Source organism: Cervus elaphus, chromosome 1 (genome assembly GCF_910594005.1).
Source record: "Cervus elaphus chromosome 1, mCerEla1.1, whole genome shotgun sequence".
Lineage (NCBI taxonomy): Eukaryota > Metazoa > Chordata > Mammalia > Artiodactyla > Cervidae > Cervus > Cervus elaphus.
In genome coordinates, this window is record NC_057815.1 from 32,242,467 (window position 1) to 32,259,572 (window position 17,106).

General features: G+C 39.2%; 1 protein-coding gene across 1 annotated transcript in view; it reads left to right on the forward strand.

Moving 5' to 3' along the window:
• The window catches only part of ATM (ATM serine/threonine kinase), a 143,409-nt gene extending 127,624 nt beyond the window's left edge, over nt 1-15,785 (forward strand). Inside the window, exons 61-64 of the mRNA XM_043898421.1 lie at nt 6,870-6,984; nt 7,719-7,782; nt 15,037-15,173; nt 15,270-15,785. Coding sequence (XP_043754356.1) covers nt 6,870-6,984; nt 7,719-7,782; nt 15,037-15,173; nt 15,270-15,453 — 500 coding nt within the window. The 3' untranslated portion in view covers nt 15,454-15,785. The remainder of the gene's footprint in view (nt 1-6,869; nt 6,985-7,718; nt 7,783-15,036; nt 15,174-15,269) is intronic.
• The last annotated feature ends 1,321 nt before the right edge of the window (nt 15,786-17,106 follow it).

A 17,106-nucleotide genomic window follows, 5' to 3' on the forward strand; every position in this document is an offset into this window, starting at 1 on the left:
CACAGCATGGCCCAAAAGAAAGCAGGGGAAGAAAAAGGCTGAGTCAGAAAAAAAATGAGGAATAATCAGCAAGTAATAGAATCATAGAAACTAGAAGTAGGGCTATCTTGGTAGCCAAGAGAGAATAAAGTTTCGTGGAGGAAGAAGCACTGTGCTCAGTAGTATCTGATGCAGAAAGGTCAAATAAGATGAATGCTGAAAATAGGCCTTTAAACTTAATTAATTAATCTTAGTAAACTTTGGATAGAATGGAGGAAGTGAGGCTGTGAAAAGGCAAGGATTGAACGGAAGTTAAGGACATGTAGGCTAATAATGTGGAACTGTTCTGCAAGTTTAGAAGTAAGAGAAGAATGAAGAGAAATTTGCTGCAGAGATGGGAGGTACTTATTTGGTCCCCTCCCCCACCCATTTTTGGGATTTTGAGGTGTTTTTGTTCTTATTCATTTGCTCTCTTTCTTTTTTTGGCCACACTGCATGACTTGTAGGACCTTAATTCTCTGACCAGAGACCAAACCTGGGCCCTTGGCAGTGAGTGTGTGGGGTCCTAACCACTGAACTGCCAGAGAACTCGCTCATTTGCTTTCTTAAGTAATGAGTGGTACTTATAGGAGAGAGTCAAAGATAATTAAAATAGCAAGGGAAATCATAAAGTATGAGTGTGGAGAGTTGGCTTTATACTGGAAGCATGTAGAAGAAGAAAGGATGAACACATTATCATTAGGAAAGTCTTTAGCCAGAGGGGAAAGAATTTGAGAAATTATATTTGCTATTCCATTTTCTCTGAGAACTGAAAAACATGTTTATTTGCTAAGAATTGGAGGGATGGTAATTGACCCTAAAAGAACAATAAAAATTTTTAAATGGGTACTGTGGAAATGAGACCACGAATTGACTAGAAAGGGATATGTAAGACTTGCCAAGTATTTTAAGGGATGCTTTCCTAAGATAATAATCCTAAATTTGTAGTGTCATCATATGATTTCTTCCAGAAGTCCTCAATATCCTTAGAGTTCTTTTTTTTTTCTTTTTTTTTTCCACTTATTTTTATTAGTTGGAGGCTAATTACTTTACAATATTGTAGTGGTTTTTGCCTTACATTGACATGAATCAGCCATGGATTTACATGTGTTCCCCATCCCGATCCCCCCTCCCACCTCCCTCTCCATCCCATCCCTCTGGGTCTTCCCAGTGCACCAGCCCTGAGCACTTGTCTCATGCATCCAGCCTGGGCTGGTGATCTGTTTCACCCTTGATAGTATACTTGTTTCAATGCTGTTCTCTCTGAACATCCCACCCTCGCCTTCTCCCACAGAGTCCAAGAGTCTGTTCTGTACATCTGTGTCTCTTTTTCTGTTTTGCATATAGGGTTATCGTTACCATCTTTTAAAATTCCATATATATGCATTAGTATCCTGTATTGGTCTTTATCTTTCTGGCTTACTTCACTCTGTATAATGGGCTCCAGTTTCATCCATCTCATTAGGACTGATTCCAATGAATTCTTTTTAATGGCTGAGTAATATTCCATGGTGTATATGTACCACAGCTTCCTTATCCATTCGTCTGCTGATGGGCATCTAGGTTGCTTCCATGTCCTGGCTATTATAAACAGTGCTGCGATGAACATTGGGGTACACGTGTCTCTTTCAGATCTGGTTTCCTCGGTGTGTATGCCCAGGAGTGGGATTGCTGGGTCATATAGCAGTTCTATTTCCAGTTTTTTAAGGAATCTCCACACCATTCTCCATAGTGGACTGTATTAGTTTGCATTCCCACCAACAGTGTAAGAGGGTTCCCTTTTCTCCACACCCTCTCCAGCATTTATTGCTTGTAGTCTTTTGGATAGCAGCCATTCTGACTGGTTAGAGTTAAGTTCTACTTTGAAATGGTAAGTATAGAGGAACAAAGGGCCAGGAAAATTTAAAGTACTAGCAAGAGTAATCAACTTTGTAGGGTATACCCTGAGCTGCGTAGGGAAAGAAGAGAGACTAATAAACTAGAAATCTTGATGAGTTTGAAGGTTATTTAATAAGAATAAAGGGGTAGAGGAGAAGAGATTTTGATTAGAATGTAGAATTTAAGATTACTTAGGAAGTACTGTTTTAGGAGAAGATAAGTTTTATAGTCCAGATGTTCCAGCTAGATTTAGAAAAGGCAGAGGAACAAGAAATCAAATTGCCAACATCCATTGGGTCATAGAAAAAGCAAGAGAATTCCAGAAAAACATCTACTTCTGCTTCATTGACTATGATAAAAGCCTTTTACTGTGTGGATCACAACAAACTGGAAAATTTTTAAAAAGATGGGAATACAAGACCACCTTACCTGCCTCCTGAGAAATCTGTATGCAGGTCAAGAAGCAATAGTTAGAACTGGACATGGGACAATGGACTGGTTCCAAATTGGGAAAGGAGTACGTCAAGGCTGTATATTGTCACCCTGCTTATTTAACTTTATAGACAGAGTACATCATGGAAAATGCCAGGTTTGATGAAGCACAAGCTGGAATCCAGATCGCTGGGAGAAATATCAATAACCTCAGATATGCAGATGACACCACCCTTATGGCAGAAAGTGAAGAGGAACTAAAGAGCCTCTTGAAAGTGAAAGAGAAGAGTGAAAAAACTGGCTTAAAACTCAGTATTCAAAAAATGAAGATCATGGCATGCAGTCCCATCACTTCATACTAAATAGATGGGAAAAAATGGAAACAGTGACAGACTTTATTTTCTTGGGCTCCAAAATCACTGCAGATGGTGACTGCAGCCATGAAATTAAAAGATGCTTGCTCCTTGGAAGAAAAGCTTTGACCAACCTAGACAGCATATTAAAAAACAGAAATATTACTTTGCCAGCAAAGATCCATCTGGTCAAAGCTATGGTTTTTCCAGTTCTCACATCTCCAGGATGTGAGAGTTGGACCATAAAGAAAGCTGAGTGCTGAAGAATTGATATTTTTGAACTGTTGTGTTAGAGAAGACTCTTGAAAGTCCCTTAGACTGCAAGGAGATCAAACCAGTCAATCTAAAGGAAATCAACCCTGAATATTCATTGGAAGGACTGATGCTGAAGCTCCAATACTCCACCTGATGCGAAGAGCTGACTCATTGGAAAATACCCTGATGCTGGGAAAGATTGAAGGCAAGAGGAGAAGGGGATGACAGAGGATGAGATGGTTGGATGGCATCACTGACTCGATGGACATGAGTCTGAGCAAGCTCCAGGAGTTGGTGATGGGCAGGGAAGCCTGGCATGCTGCAATCCATGGTGTCGCAGAGAGTTGACATGACTGAACTGAACTGAACTGAAGTTGTATAGTGTAAGTTATTGCTTAGCGGTTTGCTAAGAGAGAGTAAAACTGAATTTCATTAGAACAGATAAGATCAAGGATATCATATGATTTTCCCCAGAACGAATTCCAGAGTTAGGACAGAGAGGAAGATCGTGAGCTAGATCCATGTCAACGTTCAATGAATTTGAGAGTAATTCTTAGAAGCTGGGGGATAGTAAATATGAGAATGAGTGGAGTTGTTAGAGCCTGAATGTGGGAATTCAGAGGAGTGAAATTTTGCATGAGAATGAAAGAACAGTGGTCTGGAAGGGACAAAATAGCGATAGTAGTATGCCAACCTATGTTCAGGCCATGCTAAAGGCATCTATTAATGAGAAAGGTAAATTGGTATAGCTACTTTGTGATACTGTTCAGCATTATCTGCTAAAGCTGGGAGTTGTGACCCAGCAATCCCGCTGCAGTAGAAATGCACACCATGTATATAAGAATGTTCATAGTGGTACTGTTCATAATACCCCAGACTGGAAATAGCCCTAACCCCTATCACAAATAGAATGAATGAATGGTCTATAGCCATACCACCCTGAATGTATCCCATCTTGTCTGATCTTGAAAGCTAAGCAGGCTTGGGCCTGGTTAGTACTTGTATAGGAAAATGGATGAATGAATTTTATTGTATTCATGAAATGAAATACTATATAATAATGAGATTGAATGAACTATAGCCACACACAACATGGAAAACTCACAAATACAATATTAAGTGAAAGAATCTAGGTACAAAAGAATATGTACTGTATAATACTGATAAAATTAATCTACAGTATTAGAAGTCAGGATAGTGGTAACCCTTTGAAGAGGTGGTTCATGATTGTTAGGGAGACGGGGTGGGTCTTCTGGAATGCTGGTTACATAGGTTTGTTTTGTAAAATCTCAATATCCATACACTTGAATGACTTTGTTAATTGATTCACTTTTCTGTGTGTCTCTCTTTGACTATCCATTGCTTCATTAGAAACCACCCTATATTTAGTAGCTTAAAACTAATATTATCTCTCATCATCTATGGGTTGACTGGACTCAGCTGGACAGTTCTCACTTAGGATCTTTCATACTATTGTAGTCAGAACCTGGGGCTGAATTTGCCTTAGGGTTAAACTGGGCCAGTGTCTAGGATGGCTTCTTACACATTTGATGCTTCCTTGCTCCTCCATGTGGCCATTCTGTATAGCAAAGTAACCTGAACTTTTTTGTGTATTTGATTAAAAGTACATTAGTTTATTTTTTTTTAAGTAGTTCTCCCTAAGATTTGTTCATCTTTGCCTGAGGTCTTTTGTTTTTTTTAATTGAAGGATAATTACCTTACAGTGTTACGTTGGTTTCTACCAAACATCGATGTGAATCATCCATATAACCTGAATTTCTTATAACATATCTCAGGGCTCCAAGAGGAAGGAAGTGGAAGTTAAGGGCTAGCATGCAACTGGCACAGTGTCACTTCTGCTATATTCTAAATCATAATAATGTCATAGTACCCATCCATATTCTCCCCTCTCTTTCTGGGACTCCAATAACAATATATTAGACCATTGCACTGTAACATATATTCTGTTTACCTCCTTGTCTATATTTTTCAAACCTTGTTTTTCCTCCAACTCACCCATAGTGTCAGTGGAAACCATGCAGGAAGCCTGGACTTCAGTCTCACCCAGCTATAGCAAGGAAACCCCTCTCCTCTTGGATGTCAGAGGAGGCCAAGTGAGGAATCTGGCCTTCTATCATCACTTAGCAGTTACTTCTGTGTGGTTACTTCAAAAGCCAGCAAAAGCAGAAGTATAAATCCAGAGTCTCGTTATGTAATATACAAAAAGGTCGATTTCAATTGAAAATCATTTGTCAGGAAAATCGTAGTTTGAATGAGAAACAATAAATATCAGCATTGAGATGACAAAGGATTATCTGAAAAAGATTTTAAAGCAGCCATCATAGAAATGCTTCAAGGAGCAATTTAAACATGTTTAAAAAACAAGTGAAAAGGTAGTAAGTCTCAGCATGGAAGCAGTCTCAGCATAAAAATAGGACATATGAAAGAACCAGGTAGAAATTTTAGAACAGTAAAATGCAATACTTAAAATTTTAAAACTCAGTGGTTAAGCTCAAGAAGCAGAAGGAAGGATCAGTGAACATGAAGACAGAAGAGTAGAAATCATCCAGTATGACAACAGAGAAAGAAAAGGAGAAAATCTTCAGCAACTTGGGCTAGACAAAGAGTCCTTAGACTTGACACCTAAAGCATAGCCCCTAAGAACTCTCAAACTTCACCAGTATAAACAAACCAAAAACAGTTATTAAATGGGTAAAAGGCATGAATAGACATTTCATCAAAGAAGATATACAGTTAGTAAATTCAGCACACAAAAGGATACTTACCTATACCACAAATTATAGCAGATTTCTTCATAATAGCCCCAAATTGGAAGCAATCCAGATGTCCTTTAAATGGGCAAATGCTTAAGCAAAATGGAACTCAGTATAGATGACAATTTGGATAATTCTTTTGAGAATTATGTTGAGTGAAAAACCAATCCCAAAAGGTTAGATACTGTTTAACTCCATTTATATAACATGCATGAAATTACAAAATTATAAAAATGGAAAACAGATCAGCGATTACTAGAAGAAGAGAGAGTAGGGGTAGGCCTTGGGAGGTAATTAGATGTGCCTAATATAGCATAAGCTAATATAGCAGAGCCCAAAAAATTGATGCTTTCAAACTGTGGTGCTGGAGAATACTCTTGAGAGTCCCTTGGACAGCAAGGAGATCAAACCAGTCAATCTTAAAGAAAGTTAACCCTGAATATTCATTGGAAGGACAGATGCTAAAGCTGAAGTTCTGATACTTTGGCCTCCTGATACGAACAACTGACTCATTGGAAAAGACCCTGATGTTGGGAAACATTGAAGGCAGAAGGAGAAGAGGGTAACAGAGGATGAGATGGTTGGATGTCATCATCAATTCAATGGACATGAACTTGGGCAAACTCTGGGAGGTGGTGAGGGACAGGGAAGCCTAGTGTGCTTCAGTCCATGGGGTCATGAAGAGTCAGACAGCTTGGCGACTCAACAACAATAATATAGCATGAGAGATCCTTATAGTGATGGAAATATTCTATATCTTAATTGTATCAGTGTCAACATCCTAGTTGTAATATTGTACTATAGTTTTTTGCAAGACGTTACCATTGGGGGAAAATGGGTAAAAGATATATATGCATATCTTCTGCATTTTAAATTCTACCCTTCACTACCTTATTCTTAAAAGTCACCCTTTAATATAGATTTCTCTGATTGTATGTTAATAAATAATTTTTAACTTGTTTTTTAAAATTTGAGGTTGATTTTTCTGGAGCATGTTGAAGATAAGGCAGGCAGAGCATAGAATAAATGACTGTGTGTTCTAGTACTGATTGACTATTGGTGATTAATTATTTGGTGCCTCTGCAAAGTTCACAGGCCAGTTTAGAGGAAAGTAAATTAGCTATGTGACCTCCTAACCTCACTATATTTTTTAATTTAGGAGTTGCTTTTGAACAGGGCAAAATCCTTCCTACTCCAGAAACAGTTCCTTTTAGACTTACCAGAGATATTGTGGATGGGATGGGCATTACTGGTGTTGAAGGTGTTTTCAGAAGGTAAGCCAAATAAGTAAGGTAGGGTAGATGATTTTTGGTGTCAAATTATTCAGATTATTGATTTCTAAAGATTGTAGAATGCATTGCTAGAATTACATTCCAGTGCTTTACTACTACTAACGAAAAGACTATGGGTAGAAACAGTAATTTCCTTCCTTCAAACGACCTAGGATGTCACTCAATATAATACAAATACTGTTCTCCCTTACTGCCTCTGAAAAAGCCTGCCTTTACTTTTCACACCTCTGTCCTAGCTAAATCTTTTTTTTTTTTTTTTGATCAGAACTTCTATTGGGTGCTCATTCTTGGGTGCATAATTTACCTTAAAGAAGTTTATGGTCTGATAGCAATTCCTGCCAACTTTACAGTTCCCTGTCGCTTTCCCAGCATAGGTCTACATACTCAATATTCTTTCTTTAGTCTACACCCTCAACTTTTAACTTGGCAGACTCTAGTGAAAGTAAACTATTGACTACCATAATAATCAACTGAAAGAAATGTTTCATAGTAGTACTATGTTATTCTTATAAATGCTAAGCTTATATTCACATACCTATTTATATTCTTTTCAGAAACATCTACTGAAAACTCACTGTACCAAGCACTGTGCTCTTTGAGATGTTAATTTGGGAATTATTAACAAAAATAGTTTCAGCACACTAGACAGGGATATATAGGAGATAAAGATATGTTGAAAATGTTGGTGTAAATTCATATTTACAATGTGTTTGTAGATGCTGTGAGAAAACCATGGAGGTAATGAGAAATTCTAAGGAAACGCTGTTAACCATTGTAGAGGTAAAGTATATTATAAGGAAATTTTTATTTCTCTATCTAACAAACTGCTATCTTGTTAGGAGGGCACTGATTGAGGTTCAGTTCTTTGTTTTAAAGATGTGGGATGATACTGGCAGCAGGAGAGTTAATAGTGGTTTAGAAATGCCTTCAGTCCCCTCAGGTTTCCTGGAATGTACAGCACTGTAAGTAACCTTGAGTCTTCAATACATACAGCAGCGCTGACAACTTAGTTACCTTGTATGGTATTATTTCCAGAATGGTTTCCTTTGGAGTTTTAAGAGAAATCAGTAAATTTTACCTCCTTTCCCCTGCCCAGGTTCATAACCGTGTAGTGAGACAGATGGAGATCAGAGTGTCAGCACTGTTACTGCAGGACATGACCAAGGAGTGAGGGCCAATCTGGCTTGCTCCTGGCGCCACCTCAGTGCCTCTCTTAATTTCTTAGCCTGGGGACAGCCCACTGAGTGGGGTTTGGGCCTACAGGGTCTAAACACTCCATCAGGGTTGCTGCTTCATGTTGATCAGTGCAGAAAGGGAAGGAAGTCCAGCGAATTTCCAGTACTTATGACATTAATTCTACCCAAGTGAGAATTGAGTACCCGAGGCAGTCCTGTTCTCTCCTAGTCCAGGGTATGGGGGGCAAAAGACCAGGAGAGTATCTCCGCAGAGAAGTTTGGAAGTAGAATTGTTTTAAACAACACTTGTTGACCAAATTTGAACGTCTAGGGATGAGACAAGAACACTTGTATTTTATAAAAAACTCTCCTACTGGCAGCCAAGGTTGAGAATCTCTGTTAATTCACTGGCATTAACCATTAAACCTGTGATCAACCGTGGGTGGAACTATATGCCAACAAGGGTGAAATTAATAGTCTTTTAGGGTGGTCCTGTGTCTGCAACCTTTATAAACCAAAGTCTTCTTTATAGATCTTTAAACTGCTGGTGGCAATATAGATTTTTGGTACAAAGAGGGTTAAAATAGGTCCCAATGCTATGTTGATAAAATTAATTCCAAGGATGTGCTGTTCTCAAGGCTGGAAAAGCTTTCCTTTTTCCCATATTATGTTTATACATGATATCATTTATTACAGTTTGCCATTGGTTCTGCAGCAAGAATAAACGATAACATGGATGTGTCAATAATGTAGAAGTCAAGATATAAAATTAAATTATCTTGCTTTTTTGCATTTAAGCCAAAAAAATCTAAAATTTTCAAATTGATTTAAGATCCAAAGAAATTTAATATATTCCCCAGTATTTTATTCTGCTCAGTCTCAGTCAAAAGGTTTTTTGTGCCTGAGTAGATTTAGGGGTTCCTTTGGTATTTGAATCCTGAGTTACCACTTGGTGGAAGAGGGTAATTTCCTTAATGCCTCAGAAGTTTTACTGGTTGAATGCCAAATTGCTCAGGAACCTCATTGTTTAAAGAGTAGCAGAATATAAAATTAGATAGGTAAGAGTGGACAGATTATCTAGGGGTTCCTACATGAGTGTGAGTACTTTAGATTTTAGTGAGTAAGATGGAAACTGTTGGGGAGTTTCAGACTTGAGAAGTGATCTGCATCTCCACCTGCAATAACTGTGTAACATAAGCTTTATAAGCTTTGTATATTTTACACTGATCTGCCTATTCTTTCCTCTATAAATCTGTCTGAATTTCCTCAAATTATTTGGTTTGGCTGTCCCAGTCTTCAAGAGTAGTTTCCCAGTTGACCTCACTATGGACTTTGTATCTTCAGCTTTATCAGGGTACTTCTCAAGAGTTTTGCTGGATCCCGGTCCTCTGGAATGTTATTTTAGTCTACTCTTCTGTCATTATTTTTGCAAATTATTTTGGTATTCAAATACTGCTCCATATATAGATTTCAGAATGCCAACCATAGCACTAGACCTTTGGTTCTGAGGAGCTTTCAATAAATTATACCTTTTTTCTCCTACCCAAATTTGGAACTGAGTGAAAAAGAAAGAACCTTAAGAATGATATATAGAAGATGGCAGAGGAATAGGACAGGGAGATAGATCACTTTCTCCCCCACAAATACATCAAAAGATCATTTGAATGTGGAGCAACTTCCACAAAACAACTTCTGAACACTCGTGGAGGACACCAAACACCCAGAAAGGCAACCTAAAAGGAGATAGAACAAAAGATAAAAGACGAAAAGAGAGACAGAGGATTTAGGGACAGAGACCTGTCCTGGGGAGGGAGTTGTGAAGGAGAAGATTCCACACAATAACAGGAGGGATCAGTGGGGAGCTTTGGAATCTCAGAGGGCAACATGACCAGAAAATAAAACACCAGGAATACGCACCTAACCGCAATTACCACAGAGAAACAGTTCAGATGCTTGTGTCTGCCTGCAGCAAGTAGGGGCTGGGCATGGAGGTGTGGGCTGGGTGTGGGCTGCATCGTTGGTCCTTAGGATAAGGACTGGGTTTAAATGGCCTGAGGACAATCTGAGGGGGCTAAAGGGGCATAGCAACCCTAACCATGGGAATGCCAGATAGACAAAAAAAAAGATGGACCTTTCCTGCAGGAAGGCTGTAACTGGCATGGTGACACTTGGCGTGCTCACAGAACAAAAGGTTGTGCCCTAGAGAATACCAAAGGAGAGCAGGCCTGCTGCTGTTTACGACCCTCCCTTCCTGGAGGCAGGGAGGCAGGAATGTGACAGCCAGAGGCAGAAGGCAAGGGGCCACTGCAGTCTCGGCCCCGAGATCACATCTCCCGCTAAACTGTGAGCAGGCTGCCAGTCACTAACCACATCTTGCTGGGGTCCTGGACAGATCACATCGGCCTGGAGCGTCACAGCCTGAGACCAACTTTCCAGAAGAGACACATAGCACACCTGGGACTGTGCCCTGGTGGTGCACCTGGGAAACCAGGCGGCCAGGACTGGGTGGGTGCATGAGACTCATGGCCTACCTGGGACGGTGTGCTCATTGAGCGCCCGATCACCTGAGCAGCTTGGACCTGGGAAGTCCTCAAAATGCAGGGTCCACTTGAGACAGTGCCCTCGCGGAGCACCTGGGAGCGTGAGCAGTGTGGACCCGGGAAGTACATGCCGCTTTGGGCTGCAGCAGACTCAGTGTGGTCCATCCACTGCAAGGACTCCCCACACACACCCACATATCAGCCAGTTTTGTTTGCAGTGTCCCTTCCTCTCCACAGCACAACTGAGTGAGTGAGCGTGAATAAGTGGTCACCTTCACTTCCTCGTGTCAGGGCAGAGATTAGACACTGAAGAGACTTGCAAACAGAGGAAGCCAAGATAAGCAAAGAAGCCCTGTGGGTGAAGAAATCTCGAGGCTACTAAGAGGGGAACCAAAACCCAAAGGCAGGAGGCTCAACTCCAGAACTTTAGACCATCATAGAACTCCTGATGCCAGGGAACGTTAATAGACAAAAGCCCACCCAAAAGTTTCCATACCTACACTGAAACCAAATTCCACCAAGAGCCAGCAAGTTCCAGTGTGAGACACCTGATGCTAATTCTCTAACAAAACAGGAACACAACCCTGAACATTAGGAGTCAGGCTGCCCAAAGCCATACCAAACCCATAGATATCACAAAACTCACTACTAGACACTTAATTGCACTCCAGAGAGAAGAGATCCACCTCCATCGGCCAGAGCACAGACACAAGTTTCCCCAAGCAGGAAACCCTGACAAGCCACTGGTCCAGCCCCACCCACAGGGAGCAGACACCACAATTAAGAGGAGCCACAACCCTCCAGCCTGCAGAAAGGGGACCCCAATCAGCAATCTAAACAAAATAAAAAGGCAGAGAAATACCCAGCAGGTAGAGGAACATGATAAAAACCCACCAAACCAAACCAAAGAGGAGGAGATAGGGAGTCTGCCTGGAAAAGAATTCAGAATAATGATAGCAAAGATGATCCAAAATCTTGAAAACAAAATGGAGTTACAGATAAATAGACTGGAGACATGGATTGAGAAGATGCAAGGAATGTTTAACAAGAACCTAGAAGAAATAAAAGAGTCACTCAATAATGAACAGTGCAATAACTGAGATTAAAAAGACTATGGAGGGAACCAACAGTACAGTAACTGAGACAGAAGGAAAGGATAAGTGAGGTGTAAGATAGAATGGTGGAAATAAATGAAGCTGAGTGGAAAAAAGAATAAAAGGAAATGAGGACAACCTCAGAGACCTTTGGGACAATGTTAAACACCCCAACATTCAAATCAGAGGTGTCCCAGAGGAAGAAGACTAAAAGAAAGGGCATGAGAAAATACTTATGGAGATAATAGTCAAAAACTTCCCTAAAATGGGGAAGGAGATAGCCACCCAAGTCCAAGAAACCCAGAGAGTCCCAAACAGGATAAACCCAAGGCAAAAAACCTCAAAACACATGTTAATCAAACTAACAAAAGTTAAACACAAAGAGCAAATATTAAAAACAGCAAGGGGAAAGCAACAAATAAAATACAAGGGGATCCCCATTAGTATAACTGCTGGTCTTTCAATAGAAACTCTTCAGGACAGAAAGACATACTTAAGTGCCCATGCTCACCACCAGTATTGAACATAGTTTTGGAAGTCCTAGCCACAGCAATCAGAGAAGAAAAAGAAATAAAAGGAATCCAGATTGGAAAAGAAGTAAAACTCTCACAGATGACATGATCCTCAACATAGAAAAACCTAAAGATGCCACCAGAAAATTACCAGAGCTAATCAATGAATATAGTAAAGTTGCAGGATATAAAATTAATATACAGAAATCCTTTGCATTCCTATACACTAGCAATGAAAAATCAGAAAAAGAAATTAAGGAAACAATCCCATTCACCATTGCAATGAGAAGAGTAAAATACTTAGGAATAAATTTACCTAAAGAAATAAAAGACCTATATATAGAAAACTATAAAACACTGATGAAAGAAATGAAAGATTACACAAATAGATGGAGAAATATACCATGTCCGTGGATTGGAAGAATCAGTATAGTGAAAATGAGTATACTACCGAAAGCAATCTATAGATTCAACACACTCCCCATCAAATTGCCAGCAGTACCATTCACAGAACCAGGACAAATAATTTCACAGTTTTTATCGAAACACACAAAACCTCACATAGCCAAAGCAATCTAGAGAAAGAAGAATGGAAGTGGAGGAGTCAACTTTCCTGACTTCAGACTCTACTACAAAGCCACAGTCATTAGGACGGTATGGCACTGGCTTTGTGTCAGAAGTGTAGATCAGTGGAGCAAAATAGAAAGTCCAGAGATAAATCCACACACCTATGGACACCTTATCTTTGACAGAAGAGGCAAAAATGCACAATGGAGAAAAGACAGTCTCTTCAATAAGTGGTGCTGGGAAAACTGGTCAACCACATTTAAAAGAATGAAACTAGAACACTTTCTAACACCATACACAGAAATAAACTCAAAAATGGATTTAAAGACTTAAATGTAACACCCTAAAGTATAAAACTCTTGGAGGAAAACAGGCAGAACATTCTCTGATCCACCTCCCAGAATAATGGACATAAAAACAAAAATAAACAAGTGGGACCTAATTAAATTTAAAAGTTTCTGCACAACGATGGAAATGATGAGCATGGTAAAAAGACAACCTTCAGAATGGGAGAAGATAATAGCAAATGAAGCAACTGACAAAGAATTAATCTCCAAAATATACAAGCAGCTCATGAAGCTCAACACCAGAAAAACGAACAACCCAATCAAAAAATAGGTAAGAAAACTGAACAGACATTTCTCCAAAGAAAACATACAGATGGCTAGTAAACACATGAAGAGACGCTCAAGATCACTCATTATTAGGGAAAAGTAAATCAAAACCACAATTATGTATCATCTCATGCTGGTCAAAATGGCCATCATCAAAAAGTCTACAAATAAATGCTGCAGACGTTGTGGGAAAAAGGGAACCCTCTTACACTGTTGGTGGCAATGCAAACTTGTACCTCCACTATGGAGAACAGTGTGGCGATTCCTTAAAAAACTGGGAATAGAACTGCCATATGACCCAGCAATCCCACTGCTGGGCAGAAACCCCAAAGGAAACAGAATTGAAAGAGACACATGTACCCCACTCTTCATTGCAGCACTATTTTACAATAGCTAGGACATGGAAGCAGCCTAGATGTCCATTGGCAGATGAATGGATAAGGAAGTTGTGGTCCATATACACAATGGAATATTACTTAGCTATAAAAAGGAATGCAGTCAAGTCAGTTCTAATGAGATGGATGAAAGTGGAGCCTGTTATATGAATGAAGTTGAATCAGAGAAACACAGATACTGTATATTAATGCATATATGTATATACATATATATATATGGAATTTGGAAACACAGTAATGATAATCCCACATGCAGGACAGCAAAAGAGACCAAATGTAAAGAACAGACTTTTGGACTCTCTGGGAGAAGGCAAGGGTGGAATGATTTGAGAGAATAGCATTGAAACATGTATATTACCATATGTAAAACAGATGACCAGTGCAAGTTCGATGCATGGAGCAGGACACCCAAAGTCAGTGCTCTCTCTGGGCCAACCCAGAGGGCTAGGGTGTGGAGGGAGGTGGGAAAAGGGTTCATGATAGGGTGACTCATGTATACCTGTGGTTGATTCATGTTGATGTATGGCAGAAACCATCATAATATTGTAATTATCCTCCAATTAAAATAAATAAAAAATTTTTTAAAAGAGTATAGTCTGAACTTAAAGAGTAGCTTTATAGTGTAGAAATATAATAAATTAGATTAAATAATACTAAAAAAAGTAAGAGATCAGAATGTCTGGTTTATCACTGATATAACTGTTAGAGAATATGGCTTAGGAGTAAGGTCCAAATAGACTTGCTTCTGCTGTCCACCGTCCACAACCTAATCTATCCCTTGGTCCAGCCCACTTGGAGAATTGGGGCCCACAAGCAAATGTTCTTACCTAGGACCACACTCATCAAGAGGTGAGAGAGAAGGAAAGAACGTGACTAGTGCTTATGTCCTTTTAATTGATTAGTTTCAGTCAGGAACCATGGGTCAGACAATGTCAGCCTCCAGTTGGGAGTAAGAATGGATTCAGATGGGAGGAGAAGCCCAGAGCATCGTGTTAGTGCAGTTTTCTCCACAAGGAAGCATGAAGCACATGTGATAAGTTTGCCCCTCCATCCCAGTCAACTGCCGTGTGATTGGTCTCTATTATAATACTGGTCAATGTGCGCATTGTTCTTCTAATGCATATGTTCTCTATCTAGGTCCTCCTCTACGATCCTCTCTTTGACTGGACCATGAATCCTTTAAAAGCTTTATATTTACAACAGAGGCCAGATGATGAAAGTGAGCTCCACTCCACTCCAAATGCAGATGACCAGGAATGCAAACGAAATCTCAGGTGAGCAGGATCTGTTGACAGTTGTTCTGATTCTCCTGTTCCCAAGACCCTTTAAACTGTTCCACCTCATTAAAACTTTTGTGTTTTTGTCATTAGTGATATTGACCAGAGTTTCAATAAAGTAGCTGAACGTGTCTTGATGAGACTGCAAGAGAAACTGAAAGGAGTAGAGGAGGGAACCGTGCTCAGCGTTGGTGGACAGGTGAATTTGCTCATACAGCAGGCCATGGACCCGAAAAATCTCAGCCGACTTTTCCCAGGATGGAAAGCTTGGGTGTGATATTAAGCATATGACTGCCTTGGATTCAGCCTTTATAAATTGTATTTTGGCCTTCATTGTTAACCCACCCACATACTTTGAATAAGTATTAATATTGAACTAAGTGAATTACTGTTGTTTTTTTTTAAAATGTTTAACACTTGCTTCAATTCCCTAAAGTCTCAAGCAATAGTTTTCTCACACTTTAGACATAACTGTCAATCATGCTGTAATTCTAGGCTAAATATTTGTTTTTTTTTCTCAAGTACATACTTGTATCATTTTCAGTAGAATCACTGAATCAGTAAAATCACTCTTATAGTCAGAAGAAATAAATACACTGCTAACTTTGATGTAGCTTTTAATTAAAACTTGTTTCCCAGGTATTATATATGAATGATAAAGTAGTTAATATTAGTCTATAAAAGGAGGGAAAAACTTTAAAATTGTAACCATCTATATACTATGGTAAGTAAATATGTTGGATTTTCAATAGTAAGGTCACTCAGTGCTGCTCAATAATGAAGGTGTTATGATATGGAGAACAAATTTCACAGATACAGTATGGTTACTTTTTTTTTAGAAATGTTTATTAGACTTTCTCATTCTATTCTCTTTATCTTTTAAGCCCTCTGTGTTTCTAGTACTTTATCTTTCTATAATGCCTTCATATCTGTCTTCTAGTTCATGAATTCTCTTGTCGCTATATAATTTCCTTTCTAAATTATTCATTGGATTTCTCCTTTTAAAAGTTGCTATTCATTTCTAGGTATGTACCTTCAGATTTGCCTATTATTTGTTTCATGATGTCCAGTTTTTTGGTTTTGTTTTTTTAACTTTAGGTTCTGTTTGTATTTATTGGGTCTTTGGTGGACTTTTTATCCATGTATTCTGTGATTTTATAAGGTGAGCTTATTTTCAGTAGGACCTCGTGGGAATCTTGAGTGACCTGGGTTAAGAATAATTCCTTCCAGAAAAGTTTCATGTCTGGTTATGTCATAGTTCCAGGGCTGTCCCTGACAGAGGACTACTCTTTAATTTCTTGGCTTCAAGGTTTCCTGACCTGATGAAACCATGCAGTTACTGAGAGAAGACTAGCAGGCCAGAACAGACATTTTTCCTCATTGCCTCCCTGTGCTAGGGGGCTGGTGTGAACCTGCGTGTCTCCCAGCTGTACTGTGGACACAAGGGGAGGTGCATCTGTTATTGCCCACTGCCCTTTCAAAGTCCTCTCACAGATGTTACAGCTGAAATTCATAGATGAGCGAAATTGGCAAGTTTGCTCTGGTTTTTAGTTTCCTTCTGAAACTGAAAATTTTTGACCATAAGAATTTCCTCTTTTTAAAAAAAAAAAAAAAAGAATTTCCTCTTTTTTATAACTTCTGCTATGCATTTAAAAAGCACTGCTTGTATCTCAGCTAGCATTTCTGTGTGTTTTGTTGGAGGGGAGGGGTTTAGGTATCAAGTTTGATATATGGTTAGAAACGGAACCTTTCTGTCTGCATACTGTCATTAGACAAACAAGTAAAACTACTGACATGTCTGTTGGTGAATATAGTCCTTCATCCTTAGGAAACTGTGTCTGCAGAGATTAAGAAACGGGTGGTTGAACTTTCTTTTTATCTGTAGCTTAGGTGGTTATGTAAGCAGTTTTTTCTAATGACAGGTTGGTAT